The 19,779-nt window shown below is 45.8% G+C and overlaps 1 protein-coding gene across 1 annotated transcript in view; it reads right to left on the bottom strand.

Moving 5' to 3' along the window:
- Positions 1-2,681: 2,681 nt before the first annotated feature.
- LOC142583486 (uncharacterized) overlaps positions 2,682-19,779 on the bottom strand; it is a 53,719-nt gene continuing 36,621 nt past the window's right edge. The window contains exons 6-8 of the mRNA XM_075693974.1: positions 17,111-17,195; positions 14,919-16,452; positions 2,682-2,848 (exon numbers count right to left, since the gene is read on the bottom strand). Coding sequence (XP_075550089.1) covers positions 2,692-2,848; positions 14,919-16,452; positions 17,111-17,195 — 1,776 coding nt within the window. The 3' untranslated portion in view covers positions 2,682-2,691. The remainder of the gene's footprint in view (positions 2,849-14,918; positions 16,453-17,110; positions 17,196-19,779) is intronic.

Consider the following 19,779-nt stretch of genomic DNA (forward strand, 5'->3'; position numbering starts at 1 on the left):
TTCCCGCGCCGCGATGAGCGCTGCGTCTCAGCCGAGACGAGACACTTGGCGTGGGAAAGGGTAAGAGCGAAAAAGGAAATGTGAGAGGCCAAGATACCGCATTTACTCACGCAAGGCCTCCCTTCGCACAAGGCCTGTAGCCGGTATATCGGAGTTCAAAATTGAGAATAAGATATTACAAGCTCTCAACGAAGATAATATTGGAGATCGCCCAAAATAATATATTAGCTTAATTTAAAGAGGTAGCCAATTAGCTCAACTTCACAGGCTAGTCACCGCCCATGAAGTTGTTCATGTAAAAACAGTTTATCCAACCGTGGCTTCGACGGCAACAACGATCTGGTGAGAGGAAGGCGTCCCTGTAAATATACACCTCTTTTTCATTTTTCTGTGTATTATTTGATGTTATCGTTACCTTCGCGGAATGTTGGGAATAGTTTATTGGCAAGATGTGTGAATGAATGTGTCAGGGTGCAAAGTGATCCATGACGGTTACCGTCGTAAATGTTTGCGTAAAGGACATTGCACCAACAGGGAGGGCAGTGTTCGGCGATAGCGACGAAGAGTATTTAATAACAGTTTTCGTGCTCTATGGTTATAGCGGCTGCATATTCCGTGTAGGAGCCACTATGCATTATACAGGTTTTCCCAGCTAATATGGACTAATATTTCTAAAGCGATGAGTCATTTCGCACGAACTAGACTAAGTACGTGCATTGTCCATTCCAGTTAAGAAGCCACCAGTGTATTTTTGTTTGACATTCAATTAGGTGATAAGCAATAATCATGTAACGCACTAATTACCATCCTGATCGAAAAGAAGTTACTTGCAATACACAAGGTTCATAAGGAATATTTCATGTATCGCACGCTTTCGTTTTCAGTTGAAAAAGATTAAGCGCTCTAATTGTACCTTGCTGAAAACATCCCGGATCGATGTTTCTTATAAGTGCCTACAACTAGGGTCCTCATTTACTACTCTTACGAGAGTTACGGGGTTCCACCTATATATGATGCCCAACATGTAACCCTTCGTGCAATAAAGAATTTATTAACTTCTTTATTAAGCATTCTCAATTAGGAGACTAATTACCAGGTTAGGACTCACGGCGGCTTCTCAAGTGAATTGTTGACGCTATCTACTTGGCTTTGTACGCTTAAAATGGTCTATCTTTTCTGAAGACTCGCTCCTTATTAGCTAGGGCACCCTGTGTATCAGGATATAACCATAAGCTTGACTTATGTATCCAACCCATTTCCTGCGAAGACTTTGAAAAAAGAAACAGGAGTATTCCACGAGAAAATACGGTGCAAGCTAGATGACAGTTACTTTCTTCTTTTCATTTTGTGCAGCGAGGCCATTAAGCTACGGGAGTATAATACATACATGCCGTGCTTGCTATATTAACGTCGAAATGCACTTGTACAATACGTTGTTGTGGTTCTATATATAGAGAGTTACATCCGTGTTGCTTCTTCGAGGCAAACACCGACCGGCAGCTTCGTAGCCTGTGTTGCGCAAGCAACGCGCGATGAGTGGACATTGTAAAAAGTAAACGAAGCGAAATGAAGACTTTTGCTTGAATTATTGAAGCTGTCATCTGCGGGAGTGTGCCGTATGTATGACTGAGCGAAACGTGCGCCAAGGTGGCGGTAATTTCTCTGGAGAGGCGGATATAAAAGCGCTGGTGCTGCTGTCGCGAAGAATAACACGAGTGAATTTGGCTGCGGTCGTAAAGAAGGCCCTTACATAAAGATGAACATTACTTAAAGACCTATAGGCAAATGGAATGAGCGTTGAATGCCTAAGTGAAAAAAGAAACAAGTACAAGGTTGAGGGATTCGGAACGGTGGGCAAGCGTATAGGATTTTCATTTTTAGGTTTCGCTTGCAGCTGTCTTTCGCAACCTGAGCGATGTGCTGAAGCCAGGAAACTTCAACAATTCTGCGCTGGTATATGTGTGTTTGTCGTACGGTCTACCACTGGCGTTGAGTTAAGCATTACTGAACGCTCGGGTTTACGAGACAGACTGATCCTGTACGTATAGTACAATTTCGCAATGCCTCAATTGTCGGTAAGAACGTGTCCGTGGAATCTGATGGCAGATACTCTGTGCCGCAAACGTTAGCCTAAAGCTCTCCCTACCTGACCGGGCGCAAGGGTGTTTAATGGCACTGTCGTCACATAGGCGGGGCTGATCTAGCGTTATAGAGACGTCTAGACTCTTGTATAGCTCTAAAGCATATACATACCTTAGTGTCGTCGTACGAATACACAGCAATGGGGGTCATAGCGCTGGAAGACGCGGACAAGAGCGAGACACCAAGGATGAGCGCTGTATCTAAACAACTAGCCCAAGCAACCATACTTCTAAACTTCATTTATAGTATGAATACATGCCGACTGCGAGTACTTTAACGTGGGAGCTCTCGCGACAGATAACAGCTGACGGGAGAGCGATAGCACACTGTATAATTACACTCCCGAACAACTTTGTTCTTCAGCTTCTGTAATTCAATTTTTAGGCATAATTCGCTGAACACCCGGGCCCGCTTCATGCAAAAAGACTGCTATATATACGTGTACGTATTGCAACATGCTTCACCCAAGTTCAAAACATGCTTTGTATAGAAAGGAATGAACACTCTACATATAGAGAGCATGAGAAGCTGCTCTCGTTTTATTCGTTTTCATGAGGCGTCTCCAACGATGTGCTTTCTCCAGTACCGGCATCTGTGCTCGTGCACACCGCGGCCCACGTGGAAGTGCTTCGGGTTGAGTTCCATGTAGTACGGGGCCTGCTCCGAGTACTTCGGCCATTCAGTACCATTGACTCTGGGAGGTCTCCTGCAGAAAAGGTACAAGGAGAGACAAAAAAAAATGGAATCACGTTAGATGGTCATACAATTTCTTCTTGTCTACTTCGTTTTGTCTTCTAAAGAAGAAATCGCAATAAACAACTTGACGTCTATGATTCCTACAAGAAAGTAGTCCGAGGAGCCTGCACTAACTGAAAGTCAGAGAGTATTTATAATAAAGTGGAAGCGTTCTTGCCCGGTTCTCCCTGTTATACCTTTTTACAAAATTCTTAATGCAACACGCCTTACAGCTGTAGCACAGTTCAATCACAAAACCATGTCAAGGCGAGTTATAGCGCAATAAACTACGAGGCAGAACACATACAAATATGACACATTTAATGCACACGGTAAAATGTGCCATATCTGTAAGTAAGTGCCCCCTGGGTCTTCACGTGTTCTCAAGGTGATTTTTTTTTTTACAAGACGAGTCAACAAGCCCACAACGAAAACATGGTAAATCACGAAAAGAGATTTAAATAAAGAATCACTATCTATACCTCTTTCCGAACAGTGTAAAAAGTTACTGCTTTCACTGCAATAAAGTCAGGCAAACTTTGCCAACTGCGCGTCCCTTGTGTTTGTTGCTCTTCTTTCCGTTCATAAAGTTTTTAATTAATATGGAATTTAAGAGTTGGTTGGCCCCATTACAGACGGCGGCTACTCCTTTTCGCAGGGTAAGCAAAACTAAAAGCACCAAGGAGGGATATACACAGGCGACAGTCAAATGGCACGAACATTCGCAAAGTTCTACTCCCAGAAGAAAGTAAAAGCACATCTAAGAGACATAACCCAGTTTCGTAAACGAGCGAAAGTGTACAGAAGAGTCTGAAAACATGCACATTAGTTAGGTGCATATATGCACTTAATTATAGCACTCACATCAGAAGTGAGCTGTACACACGTACCACATAGTACACAACAACTGCGCCATTCAAAGGAAATGTAATAGTTGGTCGGTAGTACCATTCACTCCGAAGTTCCTTAGGGGCTACTCTCGTCTTGTCTATATTAAGGCGAAAGCCTTAAGCGGCTCATTGCTATGGCTCATACCGGAAGAACCCGTCGTCCCCTCCAATGGTGCAAAAACTATCATCATCAGCAATGGCACATATCCCTTAAGAAAGCAAAAAAATGCTAGGCTGATCCCTCTCACAGCAAGCTGGGAGAGTTAGCGCTGCCCACCCCTAGGAATATGATCCCTTTCGTAATGCAGAGACTACAAGCACTCACCAAAGTTAAGCGTGCAGTGCATACATTCATTAGAATCACGCATATAACGTACGCAAGAGCGTCACTACAAACAGGGGAACATGCGTAGACGTGGTGTTCCGTAACCACGACGCCGTTAAAAAGTTGCAGTACATCGCCTGCTACTTCACAGACCGTAAAGCCATGATTACGTCTCTGAACGTCGAGAAGCCACCGCGGAGCCCTAGTGAACGTGTGTGGTTAGAGGATCGGTTACCACCAGACGACACTAAAAATAGACTTTGACAAATAAAGAACCATGAAGTACGACAATCATGTGTGTCTTTAATTGCGTGCTGGTTGTGTTACACATTCGTAACTGGCGATAAGCAAGCTGCGCCTTTACGTAGTGCATTAAGCGCTCGCAAGTGTCGTTTAGGAGGTCGACCTACAGCGCCTTGCGTTTGCTTCACAGTGCGGCTCGTTATATCACGCAAGCAGTCTGACCCCTCAGATCGAATAGACTAATGCGTTACCAAGTGTGCTGCAGGCTTTCACCTTCACGTGTTAGAGAAGTGTAACATGCTACCGAACTTTTCTTTTAACCCAGACGAAGTTTTGCATGGTCCCATGTCCTATTTATTTACGCAATAAGTAATATGACTTACGTCACCGTTGGCGTATGGTTTAGTCGTCGTACTCCTTACCTTGGCGATTGACGCGATCAATATACACTGTGCCATACGCAGTGGGTTCTACAACTTATATCAGATGACTCTACACCCGTTTTTTCTTTTTCGGCCAGCAGTCCTATTTTCAAATCTACTCAAATTTACCTGGCAGCCATTTCGAGCCGCACCGCATTCGTGGAGATTGAAAGAGCACTGCTGGTGCTAAGCGCGTCAGCCATGGTGCTCTTCTGCAGTTTTCCTCCAGGAGACTGGACTGGACTAGACTAAAGCAGACAACCTTGTTGCTTTGAAAAACAAATAATTTTGGGGGTTTTTACGAAACAAAAACATGATCTGTTAGTAAGGCACGCCGAAGTGAGAGGCTCCGGATTAATTTTGACCACCTGGGGTTAATCAACGTGCAGCTAAATCTAACTACACGACTGTTATTGCATTTAGCCCTTCGCCGCTACGGCGCGGGGAGCGAGCTTACGACCTCGAGCTCAGCAGCGCAACGCCATAGACTCTGGGCTACCGCGGTGTGTGCTCTAGTTACATGTTACGACGTGCGCACAGGACACATTCTAGAATTTACCTCGTCGCCACCAGCACATCTGGAAGATTTTATGACGCATGCATAAAATTATGCAGATCTAACAATTATGTTGGAATTTACGTGAAGCGAAGCTTTCGGGAAGAAGTTAATTAATTGATATAAAACTAATTTCAACATGAACAAATGTGCTTATTGTCATCCTATGCAACATGAAATGTCATGCAACATTTATGTTTAGGAACCACGCAGGTCACATCTTTAATTTCGTGTAATGTTTATGCGCTATACTGCCCGCAAGCTCTGCCGAAGTGCGAGAAGTTCGCGAGAACGTACACTGTGAGATATGAATGCTGTGATAATCACAAGGACGAAAACGATGCTTGGTGTCTGTTCAGGGAAGACCCTTATACCGAACTTTGCTTACAGTAGCTGGTGCTGCTGTTTTGTTGCATAGCTCACACAAAGACGTGTTCGATGGTGGAATCGATTCTCGGTCTCCCAACACAATATCCCGATGCTGTCACACTTTTTTTATTTGTTTCACGCATACTTCTCTCGTGTCATCCCCAGGTATTTCTGAAACGATGGCCGAACAGGTATAGCAAGTGTGTGCAAAAGCACGTGCGCATCGTATTTAGCTTTATAACAGTTAATTAAGCGCTTAACGGGAGCTCCGCTTTGCATAGATTCAAATATGCGCGTGAGGTCTGCAGAATTGTGCTTTCTGTGTGTGAACTGCTTGACAAGGCAGCATCAGAAGCCGCCACTGCTTGCAGAGGCCGGAAGAATGGGGCCGCACGCAGGCAGCCGTCATTCGATTCGTTTGATTTGTTGAACGCCGTCCGCACTTGCTGATATAGACACCGCCGCCGAACGGTACCTCCATTTAGAGGCCACAATGACGCCTAATAAGCTACATACCCTTAATTCTGTCTCTGCCTACCTGCCTGACTGCCTGCATACGTGCCTGTGCGCCGTCGCAAACACGTAACAATAGGGTGTGTCTGCATACTATGTATAAGAGGGTCATTTCATCCATCGACCTCGTCATATGAAGTAGCGTGCTAGGCTTCTGGTGAGACAAACATCTCAAACATCCCGTTAATGAATTGCCCTCCCTCTCTCCCTAGGCTGGCACGCCAATTACCATGAGGGTTCCTAAAAAAAAGGATATCACTAGGTTTTCTTTTGTTCCCCTGCCTTCATCTTTCACCTTTCCTCTGTGACAAGTATGATATGGCTTCTTCAGTTGACTCAAATAAATTCAAGGCAAATTTGACGATGCGCGACTATTTATACACCACAACCTACAGAGCGCCCACCCCCGGATGAACGTGTAACCAAGGGATCATAACCTACACCAATCTCTGATCATGCTTTAACTTGCCGCAGTAGGTGTCAACCGCTCAAGTTACGTATTAGGTGTGTTAATGTGGCACATCGTCTTCACCAACAAGGACGTGCGCCGAGCCATTGGTGCTTTACTTATGTACACTACAGCGAAACGCTTGAGCACTTGCTGTTAGAATGTCCAACATTCTAAAGCATTCGATGTGTGCTACTGAGAAAGTTTCATCAACTTAATCTTGCTCGAACTGAACTTAATGACTGATAGCTTGTTTGTTAGTCCTTCAACGCGATATGAGGCTCACAAAACTGTACAGGAATTCTTGTCAACCACCAGACTATACTCTCGTCTCAAATGCTCGTACTCTGTGTCTGAATGTGTGATGCGTTGTGGTGCCTTCCTCTCCCCTTTTTCCTTCTATTATCGCCTTGTTCTCTTTATCTCTTTTTTTTCTTCTCGTCTTCAAGTAGATGGGCGTGGTGTCCCTTTTAGGAGACAATTGTTAGCCCGCTTTTCTGTCTGCTTGGGTTTTTTGTATATGTTTACATGGTTAATAATAATAAGAAATAACGTAACTGTAAGAAGAGCAGAACTTGCCTTTGTCTGCGCTTACTTAGGGAAAACGCAGGGATGTAAACCAAATTTAGGCTCGTTGTCCCCAGTCCTCAACATTGGCGGTATTGAAGTAAATGTCGCATTTCAGTTCATTCCTTTTATTTCTGGAACTGCCCAAGAACAACTATACGCTTTAGTATTGGTGTACTTGTGTTACACAAAGAACAGAAACAGAAAACAAAACAGAAAACCTGAAAGAACAGTGGTACAAGATGCAACAAAACCTAATTTATATTAAAGACAGAAGTCATGCAGATAAAGAGCAACTACAAAAGCTGAGAATGTCAAGATAATAGCGCAGGATATTTTCTTGTATTACAAGACGTGCTATAGCGCTAGAGGTGCAAGCTGAATTCACGTAAGTTTGGGAGAGGCACGCAGAATGTTGCAGCCGACAGTAACCACGGACAGGAGAAGTAGTTGTGAATTAGTTTATGTAGGAATAAGTAAGCACAATATTGTCGCCTTGTTCCCAGGGGTCTAATATTAAACAAGCACAGTACACGCTCATAGGCATAAAATACACGGCGTCCCAGAAATCTATCGCACCGGATACGAATGAAACGTTAATTCACATTGAATTTTTGCCACATCGGTCAAATTAACACAGTTCTATACAACAGAACTAAATTCTAACTTCGAGTGGACAAAGGAAGAATACAAGAGAACAACGCAGTTGACAGCCGTAAACTTTCCTGTCATTCTTGGTATGAGAGCTAACTTTTTGTAGGATGCATTAACAATGCTTGAACCATGTTCTTCGAAATTTAGTCGGGAGTCAACCAATATTCATAAGTCCCGCGTACAACTCGCTCTCTTCAAAGGAACGTCATTACGTGAGTATTCTTACAGTAAAGTGTAAATCTTGCGGCTAAAGCAAACAAGTTTCTTAGTTGGATTAATACGCAAAAAGTGGGAAGCACACCACTGCGCGACAGAATTCACATCTTCCTGTAATAATTCACAATCCTGCGCTGATTCTTTTTTACGGCAAAGTTTAATATTGTCAGCGTACAAAAGGAGACACGAATGACGCAAAAACCTTCGAAGTTTATTAACAAAAAATATCGAAAAATATTTAACCTAAGATGGACGCTTGCGTAACATCGGAAGTTTATTCATAAGGCTAAGAGTACTTAGCGCCAACGCGAACGTAATTTTATCAAGTGAACAAGTAGTCTTTAATCAGCGTACTTCTAACCTCATGCGGCGAACCAGCGTTGAGTAGGTGGCGCTAAGACAGTCAGAGTGCGCGGTCAAAATATGCTGACGCCGTGCTACCGTTAAGGAGGCTACGAAAATACCGCGACATTTTGAGCGATTAACAGATGTGCGCCTGCATCAACGTTTGCTTCAGCAGGATGAGTGCAGCCATGCTGCGTCCAAGGGCATGAGCGTTCCGAGGAGAACAAGCGCTCCTAGGTTCCAGCACGACTGTGCCAAATCATGTCAGAAGCTGGAAACATGTACCTCGATGAGCTGTAAATTTGCCTACGCCAAATTGAAGCATGTACTACTGAAAACTGCCACCTTAGCTTGCTGAGCTATGATAGGGTTCAGCACTGGTTGCCTCTAACGGCTTTTAAAGTTCTCTCTCATTCTCTCTCATTCTCTCTCTCTCTCTCTCTCGCGCACACACACACACACACACACACACACACACACACACACACACACACACACACACACACACACACACACACACACACACACACACACACACACACACACACACACACACACACACACACACACACACACACACACACACACACACACACACACACACACACACACACACACACGCACATGAAAATAAATAAATAAATAAATAAATAAATAAACCATAGGACAACAGACGTGGTACTTCAGTAGATTATCGCTTCACATATCCATTTCTTCCTTCCTGCTTTCGCCGCCTCGCCAATACCACAATCGTTGAAAAAGCAAACATCGCGTTATATCCATGTGGAGAAACGCCTGGCAAGGCTCTCGCGGAGCGTCGGAAACTTGGAAAAAAATGAGACCACCCGCTCGGCCATGCGGGTCTTACAAATACGCTACGTGTCGAAACTCTCGCTCACGAGACGGCGCACACGCTTTCTGTTTGCGTCACCTGGCAATGCGACGCATCGAACGGAAAAGTATCGGCCGAGGCGATGTAAGAGGGGAGGCCCCGAGATGGGAGGCGATCGGTCGCACATACTGCACGTGTCATCGACGCCTAGGCACGCGTGGCGTTCATGCGGGGGGCCCCCAGCCCACTTCATAATCTCCTCCGGGAAGGTTTGCAACACACCTGCTCGAGGACTCCACATTGGCGCTTGCGTTAACTTTGACCTGCCGTACTTGCGCAATCGTAAGATGGCGGTGTTCACTTTTTCCTCATTTGCGATACTTGTAACCCGAGCAGTTGCTTAGAATCTACTCGTGTGCCTAATTACCTGAATGCCATAATCAGCTGGGCAATTCGAGCTTACGCCCTGCGGTACGAAAAGCAGCAGAGTACAGGAAATGAGCTTGAAAGAACCTGCGGGCCATTCATTCAACAACCGATGGGTTAGACAACGTATGCGAGCTGTTGGTAATATAGTTGAAGTCAAGGGGATCGAGTGGACGCGAACAAGATAAAATATAAACGCAGTCGTGGCTTGCCGCCGATTAGATCGAGTGATGAGATGAGGCAATTCGCAGACACGCAGTGGACGCTGTTTGCGCAAGGCACAAGTGACTGGGAGTCCTTGCCCAGCAGCGAGCTTAACTTCAAGCACCAACTTGGGGACAGAATATTACTACTGTTCGATCTCGGACGTATATGTAGCAGAAGACTGGTCCGTGAGCTGGAAAATCTTGGTGACATTGGACCCGCCGCAGACACACATGCACAAATGGTTATTAATTTCGCAGGGACGCGTTCCCATCAAGAGGCTTGAGAGTAAAAATATATATAATTGATTTTCACCACCATCAGCGCTTTCCATAGAAGGGATGCGCCTATACGTCAATGCTGGCTACACATATGCACACGCATTTTCGCTAGCTGGCGTAAAAGGTGTACATCTTCCATCCGAAATATCGCTTCCTCTTTCTGTTAGAAGACAGTGTTAGCAATATTATAAACAGCAGCAACCGACACTGTCACTTCCGGTTCGCGCATGAAATCTTGTGAACGAAACATAAGGTCAAAAACAAACCTAAATAATGATCGAAGCCTAGTGATTACTGTTGTGGCAGTTATGCGAGCAAAACACTGTATTCAGTTGTGTCTCTTCTTGCTTACGCTTGCTACTAAAATTGTTGACGATGTGCGCTACGTAGCACACACATGCTGCGGCATCAAGGCGGCATTAAGTCTCCAGTATCGGAGTACCTCCACTTCCTTGGGAACCATGGCGTGCTCATTGCCGTCACTGGGAAGCACTCGCGCACTCGGCGAACGCGCAGAACGTCACAAACGCTACCCGCCTTTAGAGATTATTCTTTAAATCACTGCCATAGAATACCTATAAGGGCGCCAAGCTAAACAGGAAGAAATAATGATTTGGGATTAGTAGACTATTCTTTAAAGTCGGTATTTGCATTTCTTCGAGTGAAAAGTGTTTACACTTGAGGAGATAGTGAAGGCGAAACTTCGTATTGTGAACTTCGCTCACAAGCTGCAACGCCAATGACGTCAACCCTGACGCCACGCATTTTACTGTAATTTGCATATTCTTCCCCCACCTCAGTGCTGGGTAAATAACCGGAAATTCTCATCTCGTTAAGCTCCCTGACTTTCAAGTTTTTCTATCTATAGTGCACATTCTGACGGCTTCCGCTGCCACCGAACGTAGAGATAAACAGAGAGTCCGCACCAAGGCCGAAAGTGCTCTGTGGGGTTGGAGCATGCAGACCTGCACGCGGGCTGCGAACCCAACGGAAAGCGACGGCCGAGCTCGATCGGCGCGCGCATCTTTGGTCGACTTGTTCGCAGTGTTTACAAAGTCGCGCTGTGTAGCATCGTTTTACAGTGGTGGAGCCTGCTGCATCCATTCGTGCATTGCCAGGATCGAATGAATATCTAAGAGTTGCTTTGTCGTTTAACGCAACGCGCTTGTGAAGAGGTCCGCGTGGGTGTTCTTTCCACAAACAATGCGAAGGCAGCCGTGGGCCTTGAGAAATATTAAAATGGGGGGTTTAGAGTCTCGAAACTGCGCAGTGGGTTACGACGGCGTCCACAGTGGAGGGCTCCGGATTATTGTTGACCACGCGGGACTCTTTAAGGTGCACTTAATGCATGGTACCCCGATAACTTTTGCGTAACACCCCGACCGCGGCCAACACGGCCGGGGTCGCATCCGCAGGCTTATGCTCAGCAGCGTAACGCCATAGCACCTGCGCCACCGGGGTAGGTCTTCAAAAGAATAAATATATAAAAGGCAAATCATTGCTTGTTTGTCTGCTTCCAAGCAATGGCCCCGACTCACTGCGTGAGATTGATTAAAATGTGGGACTTAATTGGAAGAACAGAAAAGGCCAAAAGCTAAATGAGTGGTATGCAATCAATGGAGATAAACAGTAAAATTGACTAATCAGAAGATAAGTGGCTGTTGTTTTCTTTCACTTGACACTTTTCTAACCTTCAGGACACTATACCGGGACAATCTATATAGGTGTCCAGAACGGACGCTGCGAGAAAACTCGGGTCCCTAGCTCGTACGCTATAGCTGACTGGAACTCTCTCTGTTTCTCAAACTGTCGTGTATACGAACTTTCAACGCTTCCATCAACCTCCAGCTACCACGAGGCCTCTCCTTCCGCTGTGATGCATCGTTATTGCATCGCTGGTGGCTGTGTGTAGCGTTCACGAAGAGCTATTAGTCCCTCACTGCGGCGACAGATCTCCCCGCGAAAGCTGCGTGCGTCATAAGTCTATCGAGTGCTTCCTCTGCGCCTGTCCCCGCGACCAGCGTCTTCTACTACGCGGAACGTTAGATCATCTGGTTCAGAAGGAGACAGACGAACCACTACTAGTTGAGCGAGTCGGTACAATTGCCATATTTATATCCACAGCGTGAACAAAAGAGTCTGGACGCTGAGCGAGGACGACACGACACGAGAGCTGCCTCTCGACTGGAAGTTAATATTGCTAATAAACCACATATAAATGTCTCCGGGGACACTTTGCAGTGTTATGCAGGTTTTTATTGTTATTTTGTATGCGTTTTTGTCTTCTTTCTTCTTTTTTTTGGGGGGGGGGGCGCGGTAGGAGTTGGTACTTTAGGTTTCGTTGTCCTGTGCATGCGCAAGTTCTTTACCATATATAGGGTGTTTTTTTTTTTTTCAGCTGCACCAAATTGTTAAATTTGCGTCTGGCAGGTAGCACAATTCTAACCGTCGAGCTAAATTACTCGTTGAGGGGGCCCATTACTTCTACAAGCAATCAAAATTATTGATTAACTAATTAACATAATATCATTAAATAAACTCTTAATTAATTACTTTACGGCACATACTGCCATCTACGAATTAAAGCCCGGTAAGTTGCAAGGCATGTCGACTAAAGGGAATTGTGAAGATGGCACCGGTTTTGAGATATGCGCCGTCAAACTTGCGGTTAAAGTGCATTGTTGTTCCACATACCATAAAAAAAAAACATTGTTTTATGCACTGAGGCACAAAAGTAACTGGAACGCCAATGCATTTCGTTGGACGCATTGAAAATTATTATCTCGAAACTGTTATATAGTCCTCAAAATTCGTTCCAAGTGAATACGCCTTGCAAACTCGCCGGCTACAATTTGTACATTAATATATGTGTCGTAAAGTAATCATTTTCAAGATTCATTAGTGTACTTATGTTAATTTTTATTTAAGCATGTTGAGTTCACATAGAAGTAATGGCCCGCTCTCCGAATAATTTAGCTCAAGAGTTAGAATTGCGCTACCTGCTACAGACAATTAAAAAAATAATGGTGCAGCATGAAAAAAAGAAAGAAAACCTAGTATATGGTTTTAATGTGCACCTCTCGACGGTGTGACACGTTCAGTGTTTTCTATTCTTCCTTTCTTTCTTTATTTCTATCTTTCCTTCTTTCTTTCTTTGGCCTAACCACCCTTGATACGCGTCGGGCAGCAGATCAGACATGCGTCTGATTGTACTCCCTGCCTTTTCTTCACTTCTCTCTGTCTCTTTTCTCTTCATAGCCGGAGTACCCTGTATTACGTCATGATCGCCCTCTACGTGTTCGTGACATTGTATTGGCACAAAAACAACAACAAGTTCATCATCCTCCACTATTTAACGGGAACAGGCATGGTGCACAAAGGACGCGCCTGTCGTCATCCACAAAAATACAGACATTCTTCACGCCCTCTATCAGGCGCCAGTAGCATTAGCTCTTGCAGTAACGCGCTATACCAGCGGCGGGAACAACTCTGATATGAATGCTTATTTGCTGTTGTCTAGAAAGCCTCTAGAGCTGCACCAACTAATAGCCTTATTTTCCCGTGCCGCTGAATAAATCACTGTAATTATATCTTTCTGGTGGTGATGTGGCCGTAGACACGCCAGTAATACGCGTGTGCCTCTTGCAATAAGGCTAAGTACTGGGCCAGTTGAACTGGTCTTCTTTATGTTGTCTTCATGATCGCAAACAGTGAAAACATGTGTAGCCACCTTTCAGGTGCGTCGCCAAGGTGACGCCTTTGAGTACTGGGCTATATATACATTTTTTACTGCGGAATATTTCCTCGTTGCCGCTATAATGAAGCATTAAATAAATAGCTTATAAGCATCTCGAAAGGTGCACAGTATTTCGCACTCGAATAGATCACAAACGTCGTTTCTGATGTATCTGCGGTAATGGGTTTTATTTAGAAAGACAGATGGCTGGGCGAGTTGTTAAGGATTTATAGCTTGAGAGATTTAACGTTGAAGGGAAGGACAGAGAAGGACAAACGGCATCAAAACACCGGCTGAAAGGTCGCACTGTGGCGGAAAAGAAGGGCGCACGTCGTTTCGTACGTGCCATATTGGCACAGATATGTTATTTTTACCTGTGGACGACCTCTGTCCTTTCAGGAAAACATTCTGGGAAAGGATAAGGGGGGTGGGAGGAGATCCCGACGAATGAAAATTAAGCTTTGCGTTTGCTTGTCTGAGCCCTGTTGTTCTCTTTTCTTTCTTTTCTTTCTCTCTTCTTTCTTTTTTTATGTCGCTGCGGGTTTGTGCCCATTGATGTGACTCTGACCCGATTTGTAGCAAATATTTTCAGCTTTCAGCAATGCAGCTGTGCTATCTCCATGCAGTAAGGTAAAGTGTTGGCGTATGACTAACTTGCTAAAGTGCGAGTCCCTAAATCAAATGTTTGACTATAAGCTTTGCTGTCAAACAAGGCTTTAGGAGTCGTATATCTTCTGCATAGAGTGAACGACGGCTTTTCAGGCTTAACTATATATAGTATAGATGTATTGCGAGGCTTCGCCGAAACTTGGCAGGCTAACGCTGACTATGGAAGCTCTTCTTATTGAGAACAGTTGTATAGGAATAATGTACGGACTTGCCAAATTTTCTGTAAGGCAATCAAATGTAGCAGAACTTTAGCACAACAAAACAATAATGCAACGCATGCTCGATGCGAGACAAGCTCTCACGAATCAGGCATTAGTCAGGCATTGAAAAGCGATGAAGGCTCACCCGTTTTTGGCGAATGTTACCCAGATGTCCATCACTTGCCGGCTGAAACGTATCTCCTCCTCGGGGTAGTGAAGATCGCACCAAAATGGCAGGCCGACGACAAACGGAAACTCCTCGAAGTGGGCCACTCCCATCCACTCTGACCTGTTGGTGCGGGCTGAACGGTGCGTGTAATAGTAGTAATAGACATCGCCGCCTCTGCGAGACACGGCCTTGGCGAAGTAGTTCACGGGGCACGTGAAAGCGTAGTCACCCACGGCGTCCGACGCTGCCGTGAGTACGGCGGAGGTGTTGGGATTGTGCATGTGTTTGAAGTAGAAGTCTCTCACTTCAGTGGTCGTCTTGCCCATGAGATACTGAAACATCAAGATGAGGTAGAATCCGGCTTCGTCCTTTGACAACTCGACGACACCGTCGTGGGGGAAGATCTCTGGAAGGATCGTGGTCAGGAATACAGAACCTTCGTCTTGGTTGGTGCCCAACAGCACGGGTGTGTTAAGATCGAAGTCACCGCTTTCGAAGCTCTTCACGGGGTCTTGGGGTAGGAACTCGTCACCGTAGCTCGGGAAGAAAGCGCTCGAGTGCTTCTTGCCGTACATCTGACGACCGGCTTCGAGGATCGCCTCTCCGGAAACTTTTGTTCGCATGCAATGCATGACGCTCTCGTGGTCCCGCTGGAAGTCCACGGCGGCGTCAGCACAGCCGACTTTCTTCGCCATGTCGAGAAGCTTTTGAGGTCCGCTGTCAGTGTTGTCGCCGATTCTCCAGTACGGACTGCCGCTCTGCATGATGACCCGATTGACGATGCCCCTGGCCAGGGGAGAGACCAGGAAGTAGCCAACGGTAACCGCTCCGGCACTTTCGCCGAACAGCGTGATCTTGTCGGGGTTACCGCCAAAGGCCACGGCGTTTTCCTTGATCCACTTTACGGCCAGAAGGGTGTCGAAAAGCCCCTGGTTCCCAGGAGCTTCTGGAACCTTGCCGTTGAGGAAGCCGAAAGCACCGACTCGGTAGTTCATATTGGCGTACACGACGTCTCCGATGGACGCCAGAGCAGCGCCGTCGTAGATGTCCCAGTCGCTCGAGCCCACGCTGTAGCCGCCTCCGTACACGTTGACGAGGATGTTCTTGAGCGAACAGTTGCAGTCCTCTTGCGAGCATGGCGGTGCCCACACGTTCAGGTACAGACAATCCTCGGACGCGGGCTGTTTGCTCTTGGTCCAGGTCATGGGGAGCTCGAGCTCTATTTGAGCACACGGTGGTGGAATCCGGGTCGCGTTTCGGATTCCGCCCCACGGTTTGATCGGGACGGGCTTCCTGAAGCGCAGGTCCCCTACGGGTGGCTGTGCGAATGGTACGCCGAAGTAGGTGTCTACGGGTTTTCCCATGACCATCTGCGTGCTGCCACGTAGAACGCCCGACTTTGTGTAGGCCAACACATCGCTCGACGGCTGCTCCCGCCGCACGCAGAATGTGGAGAGTGGGCATAGGAGGAGACAGATGAAAACTGATTTACCCATTTCGCCTGACGACCCTGAAGTAAAGAAAAAAAAAGAAATTAAGAGGCAATCAAATTTAGAGTATAATTTATGCGATCTATCAAATGGCTGCTTTCTCGAAAACTCGGCATGGCTTCCACGTACAATGTCTGCATAAACATATTTTCGTATGCGTCTGCATTGCTGTTTAAGTGAAAACAACGATTACAGGCAATAAAATATTTTGCCCGTTGAAATAGCGATTATTCAAGGTGAGTGCTAACAGATCTGTGAAAAAGAAAAGGATTTTCCAACTTATAATTGATAACTGCAGAACGCGACCATCGGGCAAGTAATATTAGCAAACAAAGTACCGTGTTTGAGGAGCCAGCCCGTGAAGTGCTTCGAGAATCAGATCCCCACCTCGTCTCCTTGCGCGCGCGAATCTCATTCTACGCAGTTCTCTTCATGCTTCCGAAAGATAGCTATTGTAAACTGTTGCAGTGTCGAGCGTGGGCTCGGAGCCACGCCGTGATTATGCGGGAAGCGGTTGGCAAGATCTCTGCGTTTGAGCAGTGATCCCGACTCCATCTCGCGAGCAAAGCTCGGACTGCATCGCCGTTCTGCTACGTCACTGCATTGTTGACGGTAAAGCAATGCTCCGTTCAAGCTAGACACGTGCGTATTGTATAGAAGGAATATATCGATGCTTACCTGCGGTCTTCTTGACAGAAAGGTGCATTCCACCCGTTCCATTCAAGGGAGCCGCATACGCTGCGGCCGACAGTGCGGGCGGCGACTGGCCGAAAAAAAGAAAAGAGAAAAGGCCGCTATCTAGGTTAGTTCCTATATATACACACTCCACTCAGAGATTGGCCCACGCGTTCGCTTGTCAGTAGGCATGACCTGAATCCAGAAGAGCCAGTGAAAGTCCCCTGGCGTGCATCGTGAAAGCGAGAGAAAAAAAAAGAATAACAGTAGTAGAGAGGGTACACATAGCCTGTTTTTAAACGCTGCCTACTATCCGCCAGGCGCGCACACCGCCCTTGCACACCCGCTTGGCAAGAGAGATAGATGGTTTCGACGGTCATTGTCACGGTCATTCGATTGAGGCGCTTCCGTCTCATTTAACTGCGACGAACAAACTTCGCGAGTTGTACTTATGAAAATGGTGCAGTGGACTTTCGCAGGGTAAGGCGATTATATGTCACGGTTTCTGCTGATTACAAATAGGGCTTTACGTCAGTTTTGGCTGTCAGAAACCGGCTCTGTTCATTCACTTCGGAAACATTTTTTTCCCCGAATGTTTGTGCGTTTCTCTACCCGCCGTGGGGGAGTAGTGGCTTTGGCGTTGTGCTGCTAGGCCCGGGGGCGCGGGATCAAATCCCTCGCCCTCGTTTGCAGCCTAATTTTCAGCGGAATGCAAGAACACCCGTGTACTGAGCATTGGGTGCAGGTTAAAGAACCCCGATTGGCAAAAACTAATTCGTAGTCGCCTAAAGTCTACTGTCGCCTACTGTAGTCGCCTCGCAATCATATATTGGGGTTGTGGCGCGTAAAATCTCAGAGTATATATATATATATATATATATATATATATATATATATATATATATATATATATATAAACGAGAAGAAAGGGGGTTAACCGAGGGGCTCAATTATTATTAGTCATATCATAAGAAGCCAACAAATACTGACACCAAGGACAACATAGGGGAAATTACTTGTGCTTAATAAATGAAAATAAAGAAACGATAAACTAATGGAAATTAAAGTGGATGACAAAACAACTTGTCGCAGGTAGGAACCGAACCCACAACCTTCGCATTTCGCGTGCGATGCTCTACCATTTGCGCTACCGTGGCGCGGTTTTCCCATCCACTTCATTGGGTATTTATGTGTCCTTGTAGAACCCTGGGAGTGTTAGCCAGCGCCACCACTCCCAGACCTGGCGGCACACGTGGAACGTCCTTTTTGCCGCAGGCGTCATGAGAACGTGATCTCTATGGGTGAAGGCAACTGGTCAATAAACCCACACATGCTACCTGAATGCATCAATATTGCCGGATTCGAGACCCTCATTATGTAATAAACGAGAAGAGAGGGGGTTAACCGAGGGACTCGATTATTATTAGTCATATCATAAGAAGCCAACAAACACTGACACCAAAGACAACATAAGGGAAATTACTAGTGCTTAATCAATGAAAATAAAGAAACGATAAATTAATGGAAATTAACGCTCCCAGGGTTCTAGGGTACATAGGATACTAGGATACATAAATACCTAAGAAAGTGGATGGGAAAACCGTGCCGCGGTAGCTCAAATGGTAGAGCGTCGCACGCGAAATGCGAAGGTTGTGGGTTCGGTTCCCACCTGCGAAAAGTTGTTTCTTCATCCACTTGAATTTCCATTAATTTATCGTTTCTTTATTTTTATTTATTAAGCACAAGTAATTTCCCCTATGTTGTCCTTGGTGTCAGTGTTTGTTGTCTTCTTATGATATATATATATATATATATATATATATATATATATATATATGTATATATATTGCAGGTGCAAGTTGAAATCAGCTAAGGCAGAGTAATCAGCGCATGACAAGGCTAATTAGAGATCGCTGAGGGAGGCGAGCGCCCTGCAGTGGACATAAAGAATAGGCTGATTATAAATAGATATATCATTTATGTCGCGGCTTCCACAGCTGGGAGTCAACCCCTGCTATAACAGAGCTCAGCTGCAGACAGCCTCTGTGGAGGATGACTTCGTGTCACAGAGACCTTATTGGAAGACCTTGTGCGGAAAAGAAGGCGCTATCACTATGGTAAAATCTGGCCAAAGTAAACCGAAGCAAGCTGATGCCGAAGAGCCAAAGTAAACACAGTCAGCTGAGAGACGATGCTCACTAGTGGGCATGGGGTCGTTATCATATTTCGCAGAGACAAGGTTTTATCGTTTGTAGTCAGACTACTCGCTAACTAAATAAATACGGCTAAATTTCAACAAACCATACGCTTCACGAATGGAGAACAACACGGCATCGCCAAGGTTTAAAAGCTCGTGAAGTTCGTTTCTTCTAACTACTGAGTGTTGATTCCACGTTTTCCAGTCTGCGAAAAATGATGCATGTCGTGCAATCGGCCACACAACTACGCCATGTCGGGCTCAAGATTGATTTAAGATGACGCGTAACGCGTTGATGCGAAAGTATCAAGTGACCCATTGAGTGATAAAGCCGGCGTCTGTAGCAGGGAAACGGCACCTATGTTCTTATTGGCTGCGACGCTACGTCACGTGCGCGCCTCGGCGGAGCATAGCAGACGAAAAGGAACACCTACTGCACGCTATCGCGCCGGGTGTTGCGTGAGAGGAGAGGGCA

This window comes from Dermacentor variabilis, chromosome 5, assembly GCF_050947875.1.
Source record: "Dermacentor variabilis isolate Ectoservices chromosome 5, ASM5094787v1, whole genome shotgun sequence".
In the NCBI taxonomy this organism is placed as follows: Eukaryota; Metazoa; Arthropoda; class Arachnida; order Ixodida; family Ixodidae; genus Dermacentor; species Dermacentor variabilis.